Source organism: Vipera berus (genome assembly GCF_964194415.1).
Source record: "Vipera berus genome assembly, chromosome: W".
Lineage (NCBI taxonomy): Eukaryota > Metazoa > Chordata > Lepidosauria > Squamata > Viperidae > Vipera > Vipera berus.
In genome coordinates, this window is record NC_138210.1 from 7,362,873 (window position 1) to 7,388,113 (window position 25,241).

Below are 25,241 nucleotides of genomic sequence, written 5' to 3' on the forward strand. Positions count from 1 at the left end.
CGTCATCTGAATGGAAGAGTTCCCCTCCCCCCCATCTGCGGCGTTTTCTGGGCCCTCACGAGCTGGTTTCTAGTCGTTCTTTTTCAAGCGCCAAACGTTTTTTTATTTAACGCTATTTAAAAGAAATAGCTCTGTCTAAACTAAAATATGAAATAAATGCTTGTGGCCTTAAGCATGCTCTAGAGAAACAGGAAGAAACAGATCTGGTGTGCGCGCGCACGCTGTAAAGCGCCTGAGGGGAGGTGTAGTGGGGCACGTGCACAGTGAAGCAGCGGGGGTGGGCTGTGGTGGCTCGCACCCCTTAGGTGCGCGCGTGCCTCGAAGTTAAGTTAGGTGCTGTGGGGGAAGCGGGTACACGCACACTCGCGCGAGAGTGAAGCTTTGGGGCTGGTGTGTGTGGACGTGCGCGCGAGCTGGGTGGGAAGAACTCTTTCTCGGTAGATCGAAAACAACTCCTTCCGCCCTGCGAAACTGCGGTGTAGGAAACGAGTGTGTGAGTGTAGTTGTGATCCAGGTCCGGTCTGGCTGCCCCCCTCCCTTCCACCCCCCCTTTTTAGGCCTTTCTATTTATAACTATTTATACTGAAGCGAGGGTAAAATAATGGTAAAATCAGGAGGAGGTGACGGCAGCGGCGGCAGTGGAAGAGGAGGCGGCGGTGGCAGCAGCAGCAGCAGCGGGGGCCTAACCTGGGTGGTAAGTTGCCTGGCATTATCTCCTTGTTTCTCCCCGCTCTTGATGCTTTTTTGACAGGCACAGACCGAAACGAGAGGTTGAAGACCCCGGGGAAATAATGGAGGAGCAAAGATGCTTATTCAGATGGAGATGCAGGAAGTCAAAGCACAGAATTGGGGCGGAGGGTGGTTATTCCCCGTCCGCGAAAGGAATGGAGGCAACGGGAGTCGTGCATTTGATGGCATGGGGAAGCTGACATGCTTGGTCTGGGCCTGCAGGATTTGCTACTTCAGCGAGGATCCACTTATTTAGCTAGAGGGTCTTGGTCTTCGTGTATACGCTGATAAATTACACATCTTTTTTTGCTGAATTGCTCGTTTGAGAAGAGTTATTTGCCTCTTCCCTGGTTGCCGAAATTGTAACGGCTCTTAGATTTGTTTTAGATCTAGAGAAGCAGAGGAAGCTTTCTGAACAATAATTTCACTTACATGAAAGCCAGTTCAGGTCTTTTTGTTGTTGTTCTACATGAACATATCTTTTAAGTTGTCTCCATATCTCCTGTCACAAAATAATCATGAAATGATAGCCTTTTCAATCTTGGGCCCTTTAGTAGAATAAGAGCGGAGTTAGTTGGGGGACAGCACACACACTGGTAGACAGAAGATTCCCGAGGATGGGCTCCAGCACGAGTCTGAAAGCTCGGAAGACTAAACCTCTGGTCCCAGTGACTGACCCAGATTGGATCCTGCAACATTATTGCCCCCACGTTTGGGCACCAGGATGTAAGGTTTTACACTTAGCCTCACAATTGCCCCAGCATTACTCAGGAATTTAAAAGAGCCAAAGAAACTCCTGAGCCGAGGTTTCAGCAAGCAAACAACTTTTATTTTGATCAAAATAGAGTTGGGTGGCCACATCTCTCTTCGTGGCTGGAAGGCAACAACCAGGAAAGATGTCTTCCACCTTTTATACCTTTCCAGAACAAAGAGATCTGGTCTTGGTACTAGGAACCAAAAGGTACAGAAAAATAATTCCTACATGATGATTCATACACAACAACCCAGGCTCCACCATAACTCCTTTTCCCCCTCCCCTCACCATGCTCTTTTCATGTAAGCAATAACCTGTACCTAAAGCATGAAACATTTGCTTTTATATAACTAATTTCACAATATAAAACACCTACAAAGCTGCACATAAACAAAGATGATTACAAAGTATCACTACTAATATTAATATTACTAACATCAACCTTAAGCATAATAAAATCCCTTCAATACTATTTTAGGCTACTTAAAATCATTCTTTTTTTTCTTGAAAGATGTGGGGAGAAACAATAGAATGGTTACAGTAAAATAGAAGAAGAATAACTTTATTGTCACTTTGAATGTACACTAATCGGCATACATTAAAATGAAATTTCATTGCATACAGTTCTCAAAGGGTCACCACCTCGGATATACGCTACATAAATATGACATACAGAATTATGTATATACCCACATATATGACACAGAGAAACAACAGTCTAGTTCTGGTTATGTATAGATGGGCATGGTGAGAAAAACAAAACTTGTGAATTTACCAGAGGGATGGCATAGGGAACAAAGCTATTACAGAATCGGGTAGTCCTGCTAGAAATACTTCAAAACCTCCTCCCAGCGGGGAGCAACAGAAACAGACCGTAAAGTGGGTATGTGGGGTCCCTAACACTGCTTTGAGCTCTAAGCACATAGTGCTTATAAACAGCATCCTGAATACCAGGAAGCAAGCTTCCTATGATCTTCTCGGCTTTCCTTGCCAATCTCTGTATGGACTTTCTATCTGAGGCACTGCTGCCACCAAACCAGAAAGTGATGTAGTTTGTTAAAATGCTTTCAATCATGCCTCCGTAAAAAGTGGCCAGGACAGAAGGAGAAAGATGTGCTCTTCTCATCCGACGTAGGAAATGCAGACGCTGGTTTGCATGCTTCTCTAAGGATGATGTGTGGAGAGACCAATTCAGATTGTTAGTTATCTGCACCCCCAGATACTTAATACTGTTGACCACCTCTACAACTGCATCCTTGATACTGAGTGGAGTATGACTATGCCGGCTCTTTCTAAAATCTACAATGATCTTTGTTTTATCAACATTTAGAACCAGGTTACTTTTATTGCACCAGTCCACCAGAGCCTTCACCTCTTCCCTATAAGCATTTTCATTGTCATCCCGAATAAGACCCACCACTGCCATGTCGTCTGCATAGTTCACAATATGATTCGTAGCAGATTTCGCACAGCAGTTGTGGGTCATCAAGGTGAACAGTAGCGGACTCAGGACACAGCCCTATGGAGAACCTGTACTCAAGGAGATGGAATTGGAAACTTTCTTTCCATCTCACACAACATGGGGCCTATCAATAAGGAAATCAAGTATCCAATTACATAAAGGAGTATTAAAACCTAATAGGCCCAGTTTGTTCACCAGATGCTGAGGGATGATTGTGTTGAATGCTGAACTAAAATCCACAAACAGCATTTGCACATGAGTATTCTTCCCCTTCAGGTGTGCCAAGCTAAGATGAAGCACACAGGAAAGTGCATCTTCTACAGAGTGGTTCTTACGATATGCAAACTGTAATGAGTCAAATGTAGGGGGAAGGCATGAAACCATATAGTCCTTTACCAATCTCTCAAAACACTACATCATAATGGAAATGAGTGCAACTGGAGGCATGTGATTTTAGTTTGCGGGGGCACTGGTACAATGATTGCAGTCTTAAAACATGATGGAACCACAGCCTGATGCAACGAGAGATTGAAGATGTCTGTGAGAACAGTGGCCACCTGGTCAGCACATTCCTTAAATACTTGCCCGGGGATATTATCAGGACCTGCAGCTTTCCAAGTGTTGACTTTCTGCAGGACCTTCTGAACAGCAGTTGTATCAAACCTGAGCACCTGCTCATCAGGAAGGGGAACAGCCTTCCTTGCTGGAACGTTGTTTGTGGCCTCAAACTGTCCCCAAAACATATTTAGCATGTTTAGAGTGTCTGTGTCACCCTTATACTGTATATCAGGGAAGCTGCCTTATAATCAGTAATTACCTGAATACCTTGCCCCACATGTCTCAGGTCCATAGGATCTTGAAATAAATTCTGCACTTTCTGACTATAGGCCTGCTTTTCTGATTTTATAGTACGCCTCGACTCAGCTCTTGCTATTCTAAGTGCTGCAGCATCACCTGATTTGAAAGCTGTGTTTCTCACCTTCAACATTACACGGACCTTCTGTGACATCCAAGGTTTCTCATTTGCTCGCATAATAGACTTAAGAACACTGACATCCTCCATACACTTTTGGATATAAGTAGACACAGTAGAAGCATACTCATTCACATCAGTATATTGTCCATCCATTGCAGCCTCTTTAAATATGTTCCAATTTGTGCACCCAAACCAGTCTTGTAGAGATTCCATAGCTCCTGCAGGCCACACACTCACTTGTTTTCTAATTGGTCTCTCTCTAATTAACAAAGGCTTATATGCTGGCATAAGCATCACAGAGAGATGATCTGAGGAGCCAAAATGAGGGTGAGGGGCAGCTTTAAATGCTTTCTCAATGTTAGAGTAAGCTAAATCCAGAGAATTTGCACCTCTGGTAGGAAAATCTGTGTATTGATGGAAATTAGGGAGGGCTGCTTTCAAGTCAGTCTGATTGAAATCCCCTACCACAATGAAACCCCCCTCTGGGTGGACAGTTTGCAAGTCACTGATAGTGCAATAAAGAGCACTCAGCTTCATTCTTGCTGGCACGGGGGGGGGGTGGGGGGGTGGGGGGGATATATACAGCTATGATATAACTAAGGAACTAAGTAGTTCCCTTAGCCCAGGGGTGTCAAACTTGCTTTCATTGAGGGCTGCATCAGGGTTGTGGTTGACCTCGGGGTGGGGTGGGGGCGGGGCTGGAGTGGAAGTGGCTGGGGGAGGGGCCAGCTCACCATCACTCTTTTGGGGGCAGGCACTTGTGGTGGCCCAGGTGGGGCTGGGGGGTATCCATTGTCTCCAGCAGAGGAAGGCGAGACCAGGGCGAGCACCATACCCTTGTCCACCAGATGAGCCTTGCCATCCCTCTCAGGCCACACGGAGGACCCCCCGGCAGTGCAGGCTGCCTGGAGCCCTGGGCAGTGGAGGGCAAGTGCCCAGCCCAAGGGGGTGCTTGGCTGCGCTTACGTCCTCGAGGCTGCTGCTGCTTGGCTCGCTCTCCTTGGCCAGGTTGCTCATGGTGTGTGCAAAAAGGCAAAGGGTGTGGGTCAGAGGGAGGACCACTCCCTCTCCATGTGAGGAGACCCGGCTTTGTAACCAAAGCATCCTCAGTGATAGGATGGGAGACCACCAGGAGAGGTCAGGAGGAGTGGACAAGGGGATGGCGAAAGGGCAGCAGGGCTGCTCGTGGCCAAGTGCTAAGGCAGGACTTTCCTCAAACCCTCCCTCTCATTATAATTTCCTTCCTTCCTTCCTTCCTTCCTTCCTTCCTTCCTTCCTTCCTTCCTTCCTTCCTTCCTTCCTTCCTTCCTTCTCCCCTTTTCTTTTTTCCTTCCCTCTTCATTCTTTCCTTTTTCTTTCCCTCTTTCCTTCTTTTTCCTTCCTTGCTCTCTTCCCTTCTTTCCCCTTCTTTCCTGTCCCTTCTTGGATGCTCAAATGCAAAAGGGAAACATTTCTTGATGCTTCTTTGCCTTGTGATCAAAAGCCACTTTTGCTAGTAGTTTGTGGCCATTTAAAAGACTGAGTACAAACCAGGCTCAGTTTTGTTGTGATTCAGGGTCAGCCTGTGGGTTTGGCAGTTGGGTCGGACAACTCAGAGGAGGAGGGGGGTGTTGAAGACCTTGCTGAGGGGGTTGGAGAGCTTGCTGATGAGAGCCCTCAGCCAGGCCCCTCCCACCTGGTCACGACGCAGACCCAGCTGTGTGAGCCTTACAGCGTGGATGAAGATGACCCACAGCTGGCCCTGTTCAAGGACGCCCGACGCAGGAGGCAGTCAATCAGGAGTAAACAGAGGAAGGCAATGGGGCACCTCGGAAGGAGGCAGAGAGAAGCCACGCCCTGAACTGTATAAAAGGGGAATGCGTGGGAGGGCTGGTTTGCTGAAGGCAACCGCTTGAATAGCTCCTGTTTCATGGTTCGTGTCTTGTTCTGTTTGCTTTTGTATCCATAAATTTGGCAGGCTTAGTTCCAGCCTCTTGCCTTCTTGTAAAAGGGGTTGTCCCTGCCTTTTCTGCAGGGCCGGTAGCAGGCTGGTACAGAACAGATAGATACAGGCAGAAATGAAAAAGGCAGACATAGATGGATTAATGGATAGATAGATAGATAGATAGATAGATAGATAGAGACAGACAGACAGACAGACAGACAGACAGATGGACAGAAAGACAGACAGGCAAACATAGATGGATTAATGGATAGATACATACATAGATAGAGATAGAGGGAGAGATAGATAGATAGAGACAGACAGACAGACAGACAGACAGACAGGAAGACAGAGATGGATTAATGGATAGATAGATAGATAGATGATAGATAGATAGATAGATAGATAGATAGATAGATAGATAGATAGATAGAAAGAGTAAACAGAGGAAGGCAATGGGCACCTCGGAAGGAGGCAGAGAGAAGCCACGCCCTGAACTGTATAAAAGGGGAATGTGTGGGAGGGCTGGTTTGCTGAAGGCAACCGCTTGAATAGCTCCTGTTTCATGGTTTGTGTCTTGTTTGCTTTTGTATCCATAAATTTGGCAGGCTTAGTTCCAGCCTCTTGCCTTCTTGTAAAAGGGGTTGTCCCTGCCTTTTCTGCAGGGCCGGTAGCAGGCTGGTACAGAACAAGTTTATCCCGTGCTTGCATTTAGTGGGGGCATCCAGAGACAACAGTACAGCAAAACTGTCAAAATAGTGGCTGTGATAGTTGATCAGAACTCCTCTGTTTTTTATGTTGCTTTTCTATACATAATCTTTAAAAGGGCTCTTCTGTAGGGACCCTGCCATGGTCTAATTCAGACTGGAAATATAGCAAAAGGAAATACTTTTTCCCACTTGGCTTTGTCCTGTTTTCACCACTGGAAATGGCTGTTTGCAACATACAAGGAGGGGATACTTTTCTAAGAGCTCACAATTCAAGAATAGCAATGTTAACTTGAATTGCCAACAAAGTCCTGTCTGTGACAAAACAGAACACAAAATTGATTTCTCCTTTGAGCCCAAGTCTCAGTGGATCCAGGATTGAAGCAGAACTGTGTGAACTGGGGTATCACCAACCAGGTTGCCTTTCTTTCTTTCTTTCTTTCTTTCTTTCTTTCTTTCTTTCTTTCTTTCTTTCTTTCTTTCTTTCTTTCTTTCTTTCTTTCTTTCTAATAATAATAATAATAATAATAATAATAATAATAATAATAATAATAATAATAATAATAATAATAATAATAATAATAATAATAAAGTTGGAAGGGACCTTGGAGGTCATCTAGTCCAACCCCCTGCTCAGGCAGGAAACCTTATACCATTTCAGGCAAATGGCTGTCCAGTCTCTTCTTAAAAACCTCCAGTGTTGGAGCATTCACCACCTCTGGAGGCAGGTTGTTCCACTGGTTAATTGTTCTAACTGTCAGGAAGTTTATCCTTAGTTCTAGGTTGCTTCTCTCCTTGACTAGTTTCCATCCGTTGCTTCTTGTCCTGCTTTCAGGTGCTTTGGAGAATAGCTTGACTCCCTCTTCTTTGTGGTAGCCCCTGAGATATTGGAACACTGCTATCATGTCACCCCTCACCCTTCTCTTCATTAAACTACACATACCCAATTCCAGCAACCGTTCCCTATATGTTTTAGCCTCCAGCCCCCTAATCATCTTTGTTGCTCTTCTCTGTACCCTTTCTAGAGTCTCAACATCTTTTTTACATTGTGGTGACCAAAACTGGATGCAGTATTCCAGGTGTGGCCTTACCAAAGCATTGTAAAGTGGTATTAGTACTTCACCTGATCTTGATTCTATCCCTCTGTTAATGCAACCTAGCACTGTGTTGGCTTTTTTGGCAGCTGCAGCACACTGCTGGCTCATATTGAAGTGATTGTCTACTAAGACTCCGAGATCCCTCTCACAGTTACTACTATTGAGCAAGGTACCACCTATACTATACCTATGCATTTGATTTTTCCTGCCTAAATGTAGAACCTTACTTTTTTCACCATTGAATTTCATTTTGTTAGATAATGCCCAGTGTTCGAGTCTCTCCAGATCCTTCTGTATCTTAAGCCTATCTTCTGGAGTATACGCTATTCCTGCCAGCTTGGTGTCGTCTGCAAATTTGATGAGTTCCCCATCTATCCCCTCATCCAAATCATTAATGAAGATATTGAAGAGCACTGGGCCCAGAACAGAGCCCTGGGGCACCCCACTACACACTTCCTTCCATGTAGATGCGGTTCCATTGAGGACCACACGCTGAGTACGGCCTGTCAGCCAGCTACGAATCCATCTGGTGGTAATGCTATCTAACCCACATTTTTCTATCTTATCAAATAGTAAGTTGTGATCTACTTTATCGAATGCCTTACTGAAGTCCAAGTAAATTATATCTACAGCATTCTTCTGGTCCACTAGTTTTGTCACTTGGTCAAAGAATGTAATAAGATTTGTCTGGCATGATCTGTTTTTGACAAACCCATGTTGACTTTTAGTGATGACTTTGTTTGCATCAAGGTGTTCACTGATTTGTTGTTTGATTATCTTTTCCAGAATCTTCCCAGGTATTGAGGTCAGGCTGATAGGTCTGTAGTTTCCTGAATCTATTTTTTTCCCTTTTTCTTTTCTTCCTTCCTTCCTTCCTTCCTTCCTTCCTTCCTTCCTTCCTTCCTTCCTTCCTTCCTTCCTTCCTTCCTTCCTTCCCATTTCCATCTCCTTCATTCCTCTTTCCCTCCTTGCCTCCCTCCTTCTCATTCCCATCTCCCTCCTCCCTCCCTTCCCTCCTTCCTTCCCTGCTTCTCATTTCCATCTCTTTCCTTCCTCCACGCTCAGGAAGGAATGATGGGGGAGACATGCGGGGGCGTCGGTCCTGGTGAAAGGGAAGCCTTGTGGCTGTGAGGCTACAGCCATGGAGGTCCTGGTGGGGGGTGGCGGCACTGATCTACAACCTGGTAGCATCCATCAAAGCAAGAACACGCTCAGCCTTAGATCCACAGGGCAGCCCTGGAAGCAGCAACGAGCCACCCTGCCGCCTCTGCCCCGCCCCCTGGGTGCACACAGGAGGCTGCAAGCGCTGGCATCCTGAGTGAAAGGGAAGCGCTCAGAATGTAGTCAACCTGCAGGGCAAGACAATCGGCAGGGAGGCCGGATCCGCGCACTTGCCACCTCCTGCATGCATGCCCAGGGAGCGGGCGAGAGCACCCCCTCGCTGGTTCCAGGGCTGCACCGTAGATCTAAGCCTGAGCGCTTTCTGGCCTGGAGAGCCACCACCGTGTTGTAGATCAGCACCTGGTCTCCCTGAGCCGGGCCGACGTGCTGCAGGCCAGTCCTTCACTGTTTCCAGGGTAGCTCCGCGGGCCAACTGTAACCACATGGTGGGCTGGATTTGGCCCGTGGGCCTTGTGTTTGACATGTCTGCCTTAGCCTATTACTTTCATTCCTTTTGTTCTTCAGAAAGTTCAAAGTAGGGTCACTTCCTTATTGTAACTGACCCTAAAAAAGGCAACATAGCATAACAGTAGCAAAGCAGCTTGTGTCTTTTTTCAAAAGGGCTTGCTGCTATTCCGCAGATGCATGAGTGAAATGTTAGAACTTGAAGTGGTGCTGGAAAAAAATCTAAATTTACTTTTCATGTTAAGGTTGATGCTTCTTTGTAAAATAAGGTCACATGTCCTTTTTGTGTGGAATAATGTGTCTTTACAGAAGCAGTTGCATCTTAAAAATAAGGGTTACTGAGACTACACTACTTACAAATTAGGGCTGTGTCAGCATTGGACTGATAGAAAAAGTGAACTAGTCCTAATTCTTGTTTTGCTTTTTATGCAAAAGTGATTTCCATTTGCAAAGTGCAGAAGAGGCAATAGAGTGATTCATATAAATAGGCCTATAACTTGGGAAATGCTTCAACCTGTTACAGCTTACAGCAGTAAAGTCCCCCCCCTTAAGCAAACAGTTACTTAAAATAATCAGTCATGTAAGTTAAGTTGCAAGTGAATGCTTCCAGTTACTCTCAGAGTAACAAGGTTTCAGAAGTACTGCTTTTTATAGTTTTCTTGTCTTCTTTAAGAAATTATACTTAAAAGTGGAGTTTTAACCAAGTACAGATAGTTCTTGTTGAACAACCACTCATTCAGCAACCATTAAAGGTTAAGACAGTGCTGAACGAGGGAGACGTACGACTGGTCATGGTAGTTATGGCCATTGCAGCATCCCTGATGTCATGTGATTGCAATTCAGGTACCTGGCAACTGGCTTGCAATTACAATGTTTCAATGCCCCACAGTCACGTAATCACCATTTGTGACCTTCAATGCCATTTTCTCTGATTGTGACTATAGCTAATAGGACTGACAGTAATGCTCTTCCGACAGCAGACACTGAGAGAAAATCACACTCCATAGGAACGAATGTGAGGCGACTCGAAAGAATACGGCCGGTTGAAACAAACAGAGCGGTAACGTGCTCTATGAGTGGAGTGCAGAAACGCTGATGATATAAATGCAGTCTCCCCACTCCAATGATTTCATCCTGACGATGTTGGTAGTTAGCCAACGAAAGCTTGATTTTTAATAAAACTGTTTTAGTTTTCTACCTTAGGTGTTAGGTTTTTTTCCCCATAGCTATCTGTTTTTCCATGACTGTTATTTTTTAGGATTTTAAAAGTGTAATGGAAAAAGTCTAAAATAATTTCCCTTAAAAAAAAATTAGAGGCTTCCGGTTCGCGTGCATGGCGCTTCCGGACGTGCAGGGACAGTTTGTCTCCTGCCGTCATTTCTTTCTTGTTTGGAGGACCCTGAAAAGGGTGAAAAATCGCCCTGGAGGGGCGATTACCGAGAGGAGGACTTCCCTGCGATTGTGGAAGGGCGGCAGCCCTCCACTGGAATCCAGGATCATCTCCTTTGGCCCGAAGAAGAGACCGGCCATAAAGATGGCGGATCACTAAGCCGCTCCCTGCCGAAAGCCAAAAGTACTACCTAGCACTAAGAAGCAATCTGGAGGACCTGGGTGAGCTTTTACCTTTCCTGTGCCCGTAATCATCTTCCTGTGGGACTTTCCTGAAAATCTCCTTCCCCATTTTTTGAGAACAAATCTTAAAGCCGTAAAGTTACAAAAGAAATCCAATTAATGCAGCAAAGAATTTAAGCAATTTCAACTGTATTTACCAAAAAGCTTCTATTTGTTGCTGGGAACTCACTATCCTATTCTCTCTTTAAACTGAATTAAAGAAAAAATTTGGACTAATCCTACAAAAGTTCTATATTAATTTGGAAAAAGAAAAAAAAACCCTCTTACATTGTATGTTATATGTTATTGATGACATCTTGTGGCGAAACCTGGTACAGCAAGTAAATTTCCTTTTTCTGTTGTGAGAGCTGACTGAACAATAGGGCTGTTCTTGAAGATAAGTGTGGGAACACCTGGCACTGAATACAACTCTTCAGGAGGTGGAAAATCTTTGACTATTATTAAAACAGGCTCCATGGAAGATTTAACTGTAAATAAAAATGAAATGGATGACTACATTCCGCCACTTGATTATAAACTAATACTGGATACGATCTTGGCAATGACAGAGCAAATTAAAGCCAAACTGCAAGAAAAATCTGACAACTTAAAGCCACCAAATCAAACTGACTGTAAATGAGGAAAAGATAACCCAAAACCAAATAGAAGAAGTGGAAACTAACACTAAAATAGGAGATTTCAAAGAACAACAAAAGCAACCTACAGAAAACCTTAAAGTCCAAACTTTAATAGCAACTACAAAACTTACAAGCCAAAAAGTAACAGCACCTGAAGAAAGCAACACCAAGAGTGAAGACACTAAAGGCCTTCAAATACACTATATTGAGAATTCAATTAATCAAATGTTAAACATAATACCAGCTACTACTTTCTACCTAACCCAGATAGAATTGGAAGAACAAAAAGATTTGACTGATTTAATGACAATTATATCAACCACCAAAAACCGAACTTCCAAAGCAAAAATACAATGGTTACAAAGGGGACATTTTCCTTGCAAAACTGACATTTGGATATGCTCCCTGGATTCAAATAAGGGGTCTAGGAAGAAAGGAAGATACATTTGAGAATTTAAAGATACCAAGAGCGAAGTATGATTGGCACAAAAGGAAGGCAAGAGTTAGATTTAAAAGACTGAACTTGTTTCTTTTTTGGGATTCCTAAAGATAGACTATAAAAATATCTTTTTATGGATTAAGGGGAATCTCTAAAAAATATCACTGATTTTATATTTAATTTTTAGATTTGTAAAGGAAATATAACTCCAAACTATATTATAGAATTTAGAATGATATATCAAAAGATGGTATTTTAATAATTGATGTATGGTTAAGATGCCTTATAGAATATTCAGTGGCTAGTTTTGAACTATAGTATAGAATCTAGAACTTTATATATAAAAGATAGCATTTTAATAATTGTTGAACAGCTAAGGCAAAAAATATATTTCTAATAACTGGTGATTTGCTAAGATGAAAATTAGACTTTAATGGTGAAATATAAAAATGTTTTGTAATGAACAATATAAGTTTTGTAGACAAAAGAATTATTCTTTATTGAAATAGGGAATTGTGGGTTACCCAAAATTAAGCTTTTTTCTATATACTATAGGCCATTCTAGAATATCCTATTGCAATTAGATAAAATTTAAAAACAGGATATTGATATGTATTAGTGAAAATATATTTTGAATTTTGTTGATTGACTAGGTTATAACTAGAAATATACTAACTTGCAGGTAGCGGAGGGGTGGAGCTGCCCCACATGCCTTGCACCCTATTACTTCAGTCCCCCCCCCAGCTAGGCCATTCCTTACTCGGCAACCTTCCCTTTCACTCTCCTCTCAAGCCGGATTGCCATGCTACAGAGGATGGGTGGGGTAGGCTCAGTCGGCTTACCCGGTCCCCCTCCGTCATTTTGGAGCCAGAGGGGAGTGATGGTAAAAGGCTCCACTGCTGAGCACTGCTGGAGGGGCTTTCTTCACGCTTCACCCCACAGATCACCTGCCTGGCGGCAGCTGCCACCTCCTCTGCCAACTCTCCCATGGCTTGTGCCATGACTGGGCGGCACAAGCCTCCCCTGCTGCCTCCCTCCACCAGCCCTCCGTCACCACCACCGGGGAGAACAGAAAACGGGGAGGGGGCGGCTTGACGCAGCGATCCAGAGAAGAGCACTTTCTTGCCACCCTGCATTGCCTCGTGTCTCCCTTCTCTGTTCTGGAAATAGCAGCCCTGTTTTCTGCCACTTCTCTCAGCGCTGTGTTCCTCCTTCATATGGAAGGATGCTAAGCTCTGGGAAAACTAAACCAGCTGGAGGTGGCCGAGGAAGGCCAGGCTCCCCTTCCCCGATGGTTCTGCCAAGCTCTTGTGGTTTTATGTGGAGGAGCGGATCCCCTTCCCGCAGGGTCAGCCTCGGCACCCGCTTCGGACAGCAAACAGAAGGAACTTTGCTCTTTTTCTCCAGGGCTTTTGAAATTGCCATCCCCCCTTTGCTTTTCTGCCTTAAAATCCAGAGCAGACACATTTTCCTCCTGATCAGCTAAGGATACGGTAGCTACCAGTATGATTTTTGTAAGAAGCTGAGTGTACCGGTATGTGTGAGTCCAGGCCAGCTTGGCTGTGCAGGAAGCAGATCCACTCCTCCGCGCAAAATCTCAAGGGCTCCACACAAAACCTCTCCACGGAGCTGGAGAGCTTGGCGCACCACTGCCCAGCTCCTCTCTCTTCCCAAAAGCATTTCTTCACTAACCTGCTTTCCAGCTCTGTCACGTTTCTCTGCCACTGCAGGGAAACAAAAGAAGTTCAATCAGACCTTCCAACTTTGCGAGATGTGTTTTTTTTCTATGAGAAGTTGGAAGGTCTGATTGAACTTTTTTTTTTTTACTGGTAGTCCCATAAACATGACAGAGCTGGAAAGCAGGTTAGTGAAGAAATGCTTGAGGGAAATGAGGGCACCTGGGTGGTGGTTCTCCTTATAGCAGAAAGCGCAGGGGCTGTAATCATGACCCAAAGCCTGTCATGAAAACTCACGGGAGGCGGCGGGAGTGCCGGGCACTGCTGCTGCTCAGTAACTGAAACAGGGCGTCTGCTTGCAAGCATGAAGTGAGGCTGTCACGGGAGGGATGGAGATTCCCTGCAGAGATGCCCCTTTGGAAAATCGGGAGCAGCAGCAGCAGAATCGCAGGAAGGTTCCTCCGAAGCTTTTTTAAAATAATATTTTATTAGTTTTCTAATTTTACAATTAAGTATTTAAAAAGCAATGTGGTGACTTGGTTAATCAATAGTTCAATAACATACATAAATCTTTAGTATAAATCTCAAGTTACAACATCAGATATTTCCTCTCTTATTCCCTTAATATCTACTATCTCATATTAGGCTAATACAGTTCTTATTGTTATCAACTAAGTAAAAACATCTTTGTTGCATTTATTAATAATTTTAGCTTATACATATCTTAATTGTGTTTGCATTCAATCCTTATATACAATCAATGTCCTGTTACTGCATTCCTCCCAAGCTTTAATTTCCTGTCAATATTCAAATTAACATTTGGTATTTATAATTTCCAAGCTTTAGGTAACCACAGTTTCCCATGGTTCTCCGCGGAGCTCCGGGAGATGAAGCGTCGGAAACGGGGCCTAGAGAGCTGCTGGAGGTCCAGCCGATCTGAACCCGACCGATTGCGGTTAAGAACCTACATTAGGTCTTATCTCGCTGCGATGAGGGAGGCGAGGTGTAATTACTTCTCCACCCTCATCGCGTCCGCAGATAATCGCCCGGCCGCCTTGTTTAGGGTGACTCGCTCCCTTCTTACTCAGGAGGTGAGGGAGGATCCCTTGCAGGGTCGTGCCGAGGAGTTTAGTCAACATCTGTCGGATAAAATCGCTCAGATTTGGACCGGTTTGGACTCCAGCTGGGCAGAGTCTGGCGATCAGGACACGGGCGGTCCTGTCAATGTTATCTGGGAGGAGTTTGATTCTGTGACCCCTGATGAAGTGGACAGGATTATGGGGAAGCTGAGTTCCACCACATGTTTATTGGATCCGTGCCCTTCTTGGCTGGTTTATGTAGCTAGGGAGAGGACACGAGGCTGGCTCCAGGCGGTTATATCTGCTTCTTTGAGCGAGGGTTATTTCCCCACCGTCTTGAAGGAGGCGGTGGTGAGACCTCTCCTCAAGAAGCCTGCCTTGGACCCAGCTGTATTGAACAACTTTCGTCCAGTCTCCAACCTTCGCTTTCTTGCGAAGGTTGTTGAGAGTGTGGTGGCGCATCAGCTCCCTCTGGTCCTGGATGAAGCGGATTATCTGGGCCCTTACCAATCGGGTTTCAGGCCCGGGCACAGCACGGAGACGGCATTGGTCGCTCTGGTGAATGATCTCTGGAGGGCTCGGGATAGGGGATATTCCTCTGTCCTAGTCCTATTAGACCTCTCGGCGGCTTTCGATACCATCGACCATGGTATCCTGCTGCGGCGTCTCAGGGGATTGGGAGTGGGAGGCACGGTTTTTCAGTGGTTCTCCTCCTATCTCCTGGGACGCTCACAGTCGGTGTTGGCAGGGGGGCAGAGGTCGACCCCTAGGACTCTCGCTTGTGGAGTTCCTCAGGGGTCGGTCCTCTCGCCTCTCCTGTTCAACCTCTATATGAAACCGCTGGGTGAGATCATTCGTGGTTTTGGAGTTGGGTATCATCAATATGCTGATGATACCCAACTTTTTATTTCGACCCCAAACCACCCCAGTGATGCCCTCGCTGTGATGTCCCGTTGCCTGGAGGCGGTTCGGGTCTGGATGGGGAGGAACAGACTTCAACTCAACCCTGACAAGACTGAGTGGCTGTACATTCCGGCTTCCCGGGACACCTGGGATGTTCCATCTCTTTCTATGGGGGTGAGCTTTTACCCCCTGTGGATAGGGCTCGCAACTTGGGAGTCCTCCTAGATTCACGACTCACTTTGGAGGATCATATAGTGGCCGTGACTAGGGGGGCTTTTGCCCAGGTTCGCCTGGTGCGCCAGTTGCGGCCCTATCTGGACCGGGAGGCCTTATGTACGGTCACTCATGCGCTCGTGACCTCTCGCCTAGACTACTGTAATGCTCTCTACATGGGGCTTCCCTTGAAGACTACTCGGAGGCTCCAACTGGTACAGAATGCGGCCGCGAGAGTTGTCTTGGGAGTTTCCCGGTACTCCCATGTTACACCTTTGCTCCGTGAGCTGCATTGGTTACCAGTTGTCTTCCGGGTAAGGTTCAAGGTTTTGGTTATGATCTTTAAGTCCCTACATGGCATGGGTCCGCGATACCTCGAGGACCACCTGCTGCCGGCGTCGACTCCCCTCCGCCCTGTGCGTGCCCACAGAGAGGGCCTCCTCAGGGTGCCTCCGGTCAAGGAATGTCGACTGGTGGCCCCCAGGGGGAGGGCCTTCTCTGTGGGTGCTCCGGCATTATGGAACCAACTGCCGGTTGAGCTCCGGACGGCATCAGACCTCCGATCCTTCCGTCGCGGGTTGAAGACCCATTTATTTGAACTAGCGGGTCTGGCCTGATGGGGGTATATGGGTTTTTATAGGCTTGTTTTATCATTCTTGTTTTAACTTGGGCATTGATTTAATTGTTTTTTAATTTTTGTATTGTTATTTCTATATGCCCTGTGAACCGCCCTGAGTCCCCTAGGGAGAAGGGCGGTATAGAAATCTCAATAAATTAAATTAAATTAAATTAAATCTTAACTTCTTCCTTTTTCCCCTTTTCATAACAAAATCTAATATTCTAAATACACATCTATTTGAATATAGTCTTATTCTGTTTTCTAAAAGGTATCCATTTTCCACAATATTAAACCATCTAATTAATAATACAGTATACCCTCTAAGCGCCAAAGAATTGAGGCCTTTGAACTGTGGTGCTGGAGAAGACTCCTGCAAGTCCCTTGGACTGCAAGGCGATCAAACCAGTCAGTCCTAGAGGAGATCAACTCTGACTGCTCTTTAGAAGGCCAGATCCTGAAGCTAAAACTCAAATACTTTGGCCACCTAATTCGAAGGAAGGACTCACTGGAGAAGAGCCTAATGCTGGGAAAGATTGAGGGCAATAGAAGAAGGGGACGACAGAGTTTGAGGTGGCTGGATGGAGTCACTGAAGCAGTAGGCGTGAGCTTAAATGGACTCCAGAAGATGGTAGAGGACAGGAAGGCCTGGAGGAACGTTGTCCATAGGGTCGCGATGGGTCAGACACGACTTCGCAGCTAACAACAAATACCCTCTAATAGATCAAAACCATTATATATATTGTCTGAGTTAACCAATAAATCAGTAATATGCATAAATTTTTTCGTTTAGGTCTAATTTTTAAAAGCTCAAATACTCCCTCTCTTTTTCTGGTAATATCTATTATCTCATATTGGGCAAACAGAATTCTTATTTTCAACTGATTTCCAAATGTTTTATATTAGGTGACCAAAATTTCCCTTATCTCAACTTCTCCCTTTTTCTCTTTTCGTACCAAAGTCTATTAGTCTTGCTACACATCTTACCTATTCATTTATAATGTTACTTTATTTTCTAAAAAATATCTATTTTCCACCATATTCTACACTCTAGTTAGTAATATGAAATCCCCTCTAATAAATCAAAAGCCTTATTTTCTTCAGCCTTACTCTGGCTTTCTTCCTTTGCCAACTAACCTTCCATGTCAATGCTTTTGAATCATCAAATAGTTCTCCCTCTATTATTATGTATATTATTTGGAATAAGAAAGACCAGTTGGTTGCATTTTTTGGAAGAACTAGCCCACAGGTCTGCAACCCGCGGCTCCGGAGCCGCATGCGGCTCTTTCAGCCGTCTCCTGTGGCTCCCAGTCTTCTGCTACGTGTAGTCCAAAAAAAAAAGTGGGACTAAAAAAGTTCAACCAATCAATTCAAATATGCAGGGTAGGTGCATATCTCGCCTTGGCTCCACTCTTCAGTCAAACCCTGTTCTGCGCATGTGCACATGTACGCGCATGCGCACACAATTTTGCGGCTCCCAGTTTTTCCTTTTGTGAGGGAACCAAAGACAGAGGACTCAATTGACCAAGAGATCCAGCCAATGGAAAAATCAGAAAACGGAGTGACAACACTGAAAATGGGAAAGACCTTTTACAAAAATCAGAAGAACTTTGAGGAAAAGGAAAAAGAATAGATTGAATGGAAGATAAACCTATCAGGACAATTGTAGGAAATTGGAGTAATAGGGAGGCAATCTAATGAATACAAATGGGCTAGCAAGGGAGAAAAAGAAACATATGCCCAATTAAATGCAGAATTCCAAAGAATAGCTAGAAGAGATAAGAATGCCTTCTTAAATGAACAGTACAAAGAAATAGAAGAAAACAATAGAATAGGGAGGACTAGAGATCTCTTCAAGAAAATTGGAGAGATGAAGGGAACATTTCATGCAAAAATGGGCATGATAAAGGACCAAAATGGCAGGGAGCTAACAGAGGCAGAAGAGATTAAGAAGAGGTGGCAGAATTACACAGAAGAACTATACAAGAATGAGCTTAACGTCCCTGATAATCACAATGAGGTGGTCACTGACCTCGAGCCAGACATCCTAGAATGTGAAGTGAAGTGGGCCTTAGAAAAGCTGAGCAACAACAAAGCTAGTGGAGGTGACAGTATTCCAGCTGAGCTATTCAAAATCTTAAAAGACGATGCAGTAAAAGTGCTACACTCAATTTGCCAGCAAATTTGGAAAACTCAACAGTGGCCACAGGATTGGAAAAGATCAGTTTACATTCCAATTCCAAAGAAAGGCAGTGCCAAAGAATGTTCAAACTATCGCACCATTGCACTCATTTCACATGCTAGTAAAGTTATGCTTAAAATTCTACGAGCTAGTCTCCAGCAGTATGTGGATCGAGAACTACCAGAAGTACAGGCATGATTTCGAAGAGGCAGAGGAACTAGAGATCAAATTGCTAACATACACTGGATCATGGAGAAAGCTAGAGAGTTCCAGAAAAACATCTACTTCTGCTTCATTGACTATGCTAAAGCCTTTGATTGTGTGGATCATAACAAACTGTGGCAAGTCCTTAAAGCGATGGGCGTACCAGACCATCTTATTTGTCTCTTGAGAAACCTATATGCGGGCCAAGAAGCAACAGTGAGAACTGAACACAGAACCACTGATTGGTTCAAAATTGGGAAAGGAGTCCGGCAAGGCTGTATACTGTCGCCTTGCCTATTTAACTTATATGCAGAGCGCATCATGAGAAAGGCAGGGCTAGATGAATCAAAAGTTGGAATTAAGATTGCCGGAAGAAACATCAACAACCTAAGATATGCAGATGATACCACTCTAATGGCAAAGTGAAGAGGAACTAAAGAGCCTCTTGTTGCAAGTGAAGGAGAGTGCAAAACTTGGGTTGAAACTAAACATTAAGAAAACCAAGATCATGGCATCTGGCCCTCTCAATTCCTGGCAAATAGATGGGGAAGAAATGGAGGTAGTGACAGATTTTATTTTCCTGGGCTCCAAGATCACTGCAGATGGGGACTGTAGCCAAGAAATTAAAAGACGCTCCTCGGGAGGAAAGCAATGGCAAATCTAGACAGCACAGTAAAAAGCAGAGACATCACCCTGTCAACAAAAGTGCGTATAGTCAAGGCTATGGTCTTCCCAGTTGCAATGTATGGCAGTGAAAGTTAGACCATAAGAAAGGCTGAGTGCCAAAGAATTGAAGCCTTTGAACTATGGTGCTGGAGAAGACTCCTGCGAGTCCCTTGGACTGCAAGGCGATCAAACCGGGCAGTCCTAGAGGAGATCAACCCTGACTGCTCTTTAGAAGGCCAGATCCTGAAGCTAAAACTCAAATACTTTGGCCACCTAATGAGAAGGAAGGACTCATTGGAGAAGAGCCTAATGCTGGGAAAGATTGAGGGCAATAGAAGAAGGGGACGACAGAGAATGAGGTGGCTGGATGGAGTCACTGAAGCAGTAGGTGTGAGCTTAAATGGACTCCAGAAGATGGTAGAGGACAGGAAGGCCTGGAGGAACGTTGTCCATAGGGTCGTGATGGGTCGGACACGACTTCGCAACTAACAACAAGTTGTTCCACTTCTCCTGTTATTTTCTGCATTGTTAGTTCTTTGGTTGTAGTCAAGATCTTGTTCCTTTATGTTGCAACTTATTTTGTCACAAGCTGAAAGAATGGTTTTGTGTATTGCTTTTCTTCCTTAAAATCCAGAGCAGACACGTTTTCCTCCTGGTCAGCTAAGGTGTTCTGTTCCAGTCTACAACCGGCCCTGTTTGTGTGTCAGGGACAACCCCTTTTTTCTTTTAACAATCAATATGCTGGAAAAAACCCAACCCAAATGTATTTACAGTTCCAAATAATAAAGTCTTTCAAACAAAAAAGCAGCAGAATATTTTCTTCAACCAAAAATATATGATTCAAAACATCCAACAAGAGTCAAACAGATTAGCATGAACAGACCAGGATTCTCTTTGAATGTCTCCGAACGGTTGCCTTCAGCAACCAGCACCGCCCACACCTTCCCTTTTTACTATCTGTCCCAAGGCGTGGCTTCTCAATGCCTTCTCCTCTTTTCACTGATTTGCCTCATTGATTTTCTCTGCTCTGCTGGATTGCCTTCTGCTTCTAGCATCTCTGAACAGATTCAGCTGTGACTCCTCTGAGTTCGACACCTCCTCCTCACACAGCTGAGCCTCATCAGGAACACGACTGGAGGGGCCAGGCTGAGAGTCCTGCAGTGCATCAGAGCCTCCCTCTGACACTGAAAGCTCTCCAAACCCCTCCTCCTCCTCCTCCTCCTCCTCAGATTTCTCAGACTCAGCTGCTGGGAGCACAGGCTGACACTGAATCACAACATAAGGATACAGTAGCTACCAGTATGATTTTTGTAAGAAGCTGAGTGTACTGGTATATATGAGTCCAGGCCGGCTTAGCCGTGCAGAAAGCGGATCCACTCCTCCACACAAAATCTCAAGGGCTCCACACAAAACCTTCCATCTAGCCACTTGCCATAAAGCCCAGATCAGAGAGCTGCAGTGATGGTTGTCCTTCTGTAACTCTGTCCCATCTCCACACAGGATCTCTGGATCTCAGTCAGAGTGACCATTAGGTTCTTGGTCACCTCTCTTACTAAGGCCCTTCTCCCCTGATTGCTCAGTTTGACCGGGTGACCAGCTCTTGGAAGAGTCCTGGTTGTGCTGAACCTCTTCCATTTGAGAATTATGAAGGCCACTCGACTCTTAGAAAATTCAGTATAGGATAAATTTTATTGTAGCCTTCCTTAGATTTGTGTCTTGCAATAATTCTCTCAGCAACGATCAAGAGAAATGGGAAGCACTGGAGCTTCAACTGTTGTTGCAAAAGGTCTAAATACTTATACCAATTTGATATTTCAGTTTTTTCTTTTTAATAAATTTACAGACATTTCTTTCAAACCTCTTATCCTCAAGGCAAACTCCATGTCTCTATATTGTATCATTACCACCTCATCATCAATTTTATCCATTTTATTGTCAGCTTCACACATTTTAGCCTCTAATATCAAATTATTTTGCTTAACTTCTTCCATGCGTTCATCCAGACTCTCAATACAAACTGTCAGTACCTGAAATGCCAGAATAGTGACAATCAAGATGAATATACTTCCCAAATTACTCTTTTTATTCCAATGTGTACCAATTAAATTAAGGATTTTTTTGAAAATTTAAACAATTACATCCAAATTTATCTGGCAAGGTAGAAAACCGAGAATTAAAATTATTACAGGATGCAAAGGAAAGAGGAGGGCTCGGCCTTCCGAATTGGGAAAAATATTATCAAGCAGCAATATCGGTATGGATAAAGGATTGGATACACTTAAGGAACAGAAGACTACTAGCATTAGAAGGTCATGACGTGCAAATAGGGTGGCATGCTATAATGTGGGATGGAAAATATAAGGCTCATCAGTGCTTCCAGAATCATCATATTAGACGGGCACTACTAGACGTGTGGATAAAAATTAAAAAAAAATTAATTATATAGAAATCCCCAATTGGCTATCCATATTAGAGATATTCATGCACCCCAAATTCATAAATTTAGGAAGAGTAATCACATATAAAGATATCTTAGACGAGAATGGAGTCCTGAAAACAAGAAAAAGACTATTAGAAGATGGTATAGAGTTGGAATGGTGGGCATACTTACAAATACAGTTACAATACAGAAAAGACAAAAAAGAATCAGGGATAAAATTAAAGCATACACAATTAGATAAAATCCTTCTAGGAACAGAAGACCAAATGATTAAAAAGATATATCAATATCTATTAGAACAAGATTTGTTAGAAGAACAGGTAAAAGAAACAATGTTAACCTGGAGTAAAAATTTTGGTTACAGTATTGACCTAGATAATTGGCAATCACTATGGGATAGAAACAGGAGGTTAATGCTAGCCACCTCCTATAAGGAAAATCTCTACAAGATGTTTTATACAGTTGCAAGAAAAAGTATGTGAACCCTTTGGATAAAATGCGCTCTAAACGTCATGTAAGTCACAACAATAGAAAAACACAGTCTGCTTAAAATAATACTACACAAACATTAGCTGTTGTCATGTTTTAATTGAACATAAGCTTGAAACATTCACAGTGCAGGGTGGAAAAAGTATGTGAACCTTTGGACTTAATAACTGGCAGCAATAACCTCAACCAAACGTTTCCTGTAGTTGCAGATCAGACCTGCACAACGATCTGGAGTAATTTTGGACCACTCCTCTGCACAAAACTGTTTCAGTGTAGCAATATTCTTGGGATGTCTGGTGTGAATCGCTCTCTTAAGGTCATGCTACAGCATTTCAATCGGGTTGAGGTCAGGACTCTGACTGGGCCACTCCAGAAGGCGTATACTGTTCTGTTGAAGCCATTGTTTTGTTGAATTACTTGTATGCTTTGGGTCATTGTCCTGTTGCATCACCCATCCTCTGCGGAGCTTCAGTTGGCGGACAGCTGGTCATACATTTTCCTGCAAAATGTCCTGATAAACTCTGGAATTCATTTTCCCATCAATGACAACAATCCATCCAGGCCCTGAGGCAGCAAAGCAGCCCCAAACCATGATGCTCCCTCCGCCATGTTTTACAGTGGGGATGAGGTTTTGATGTTGGTGTGCTGTGCCTTTTTTTCTCCACACATAGTGTGCATTTTTCCCAAACAACTCAATTTTGGTTTCATCTGTCCACAGTATATTTTGCCAGTAGTGCTGTGGAACATCCAGGTGCTCTTTTGCAAACTTCAAACGTGCTACAATATTTTTTTTGGACAGCAATGGCTTCCTCCGTGGTGTCCTCCCATGTACTCTATTCTTGTTTAATGTTTTCCTTATTGTAGATGTGTCAACAAAAATGTTAGCATGTGCCAGAGATTTCTGTAGGTCTTTAGCTGACACTCTAGGACTCTTCTTTACCTCATTAAGCATTATGCGCTGTGCTCTTGCAGTCATTTTTACAGGACGACCACGCCTAGGGAGAGTAGCAACAGTGCTAAACTTTCTCCATTTGTAGACAGTCTGTCTTACCGTGGACACATGAACATCAAGGCTTTTGGAGATACTTTGTAACCCTTTCCAGCTTCATGCAAGTCAACAATTCTTGATCGTAGGTCTTCTGAGAGCTCTTTCCTGCGAGGCATGGTTCACATCAGACAGTGCTTCTTGAGACCAGTAAACCCAAAACAGGTGTGTGTTTTTAAAGGGCAGGACAGCTGTCAGCAACACATCCAATATCATCACACTGGTTGGAGTCAAGGTTGGCTCACTCCTGGCTCCAATTAGCTCTTGGAGAAGTCATTAGGCTAGGGGTTCACATACTTTTTCCACCCTGCACTGTGAATGTTTACATGTTATGTTCAATTAAAACATGACAACAGCTAATGTTTGTGTAGTATTATTTTAAGTAGACTGTGTTTTTCTATTGTTGTGACTTACATGATGTTTAGAGCGCATTTTATGGCCAATTCATGCAAAACTCCATGTAATCCCAAAGGGTTCACATACTTTTTCTTGCAACTGTAGATGGCACCTTCCCCCTACAAGGTTAGCAAAAATAGATTAAAAAATCTCACCGACGTGCTGGAAATGCAGAAGGCTTCCAGGGACTTACTATCACATGTGGTAATGTTCAAAAGCGCAAAATTTTTGGCAGCGGATAAAGAATTGGTTGGAAGAAATATTACTACAAAAAATTGATTTAAAACCACAAACCACCTTATTAGGGATTATTAATGATAAACTCAGCAAAGCATCTTTCTACTTATTATTGCATATTTTAACCACACCAAGATTGGCATATGACCAAAAATGGAAAAGAAAGGAAACCCCCACTGAAGAAGAAATAATAGATAAAATTTTATCCTGCGCCGAAATGGACAGGTTAACCCTAGAGATTAAAAATAAAACTGAAACAAGAGTATTATGAAATTTGGCAAAATTTGTACGATTGGTTAGAGATAAGGAGGATCTCTGAGATGACTATTGTTTGATTAGTTGATAACGTAAGGACTTCTTATTAGCACCTATATCGGGACACAACTGAAAGATGTGTAAATATAATGCTGACGATTGAATGACAGTTTACTAAAAAATTACAGATGTTATATGTACAGTTTGTTATACTTTGTCCTGTCATAGAATGTATTTTAAATTTCTGTTTTTTCTTTCTGTAACATAAGGTAATACTAATAGTAGTGTTGTAGCCAGGGAAGTTGAATCATGTCCACTTTTGTTTTTAAATGTACATTTAATAAAAAATTGTAATAATAATAATAAAAAAATAAATAAGCTTTACATAATCGTTGAAGAAGTCATGGTTCTCTGTGCCACTGCAATTGTTTCAATTCTTTTTGATGAAAAAATGGCTGATGCTATTCGTAATAGTCCATGTTCTGACAACACCGTCCAAAGATGAATACAAGATATGGCCACAGACCTTACTCAACAAGTGGTGGAAAAGATCACAGAAGCAGGAAAAATTGTATTTCAATTGGACGAAAGCATTGACATCACTGGTGAAGCCCAATTGTCTTTGTGCGTGTTCCTAATTCTGATGATATACTGGAACATGTATTATTTTGCCACCCACTACCTGGCAGAATGACTGAGGAAGAAATATTCACAATAATCGACAATTTTTTCAGTGAACATGGAATATTATGGACTTGGTGTGTACCAATTTGTTCCAATGGTGCAGCATCTATTACAGGAAGAGCTTTGGGCATGATAGCACCAGCTAAGACAAGAAACAGTTCCATTGTTTCAAATCATTGCATCTTGCATAGAC

General features: G+C 43.6%; 1 protein-coding gene across 1 annotated transcript in view; it reads left to right on the forward strand.

Annotated features, from left to right (window-relative positions):
• Positions 1–601: 601 nt before the first annotated feature.
• Positions 602–25,241, forward strand: part of LOC308676842 (DNA topoisomerase 2-beta-like) — a gene marked incomplete at both ends in the record, with an annotated part of 378,437 nt that continues 353,797 nt past the window's right edge. The window contains 1 exon segment of the mRNA XM_081342876.1: positions 602–694. Coding sequence (XP_081199002.1) covers positions 602–694 — 93 coding nt within the window.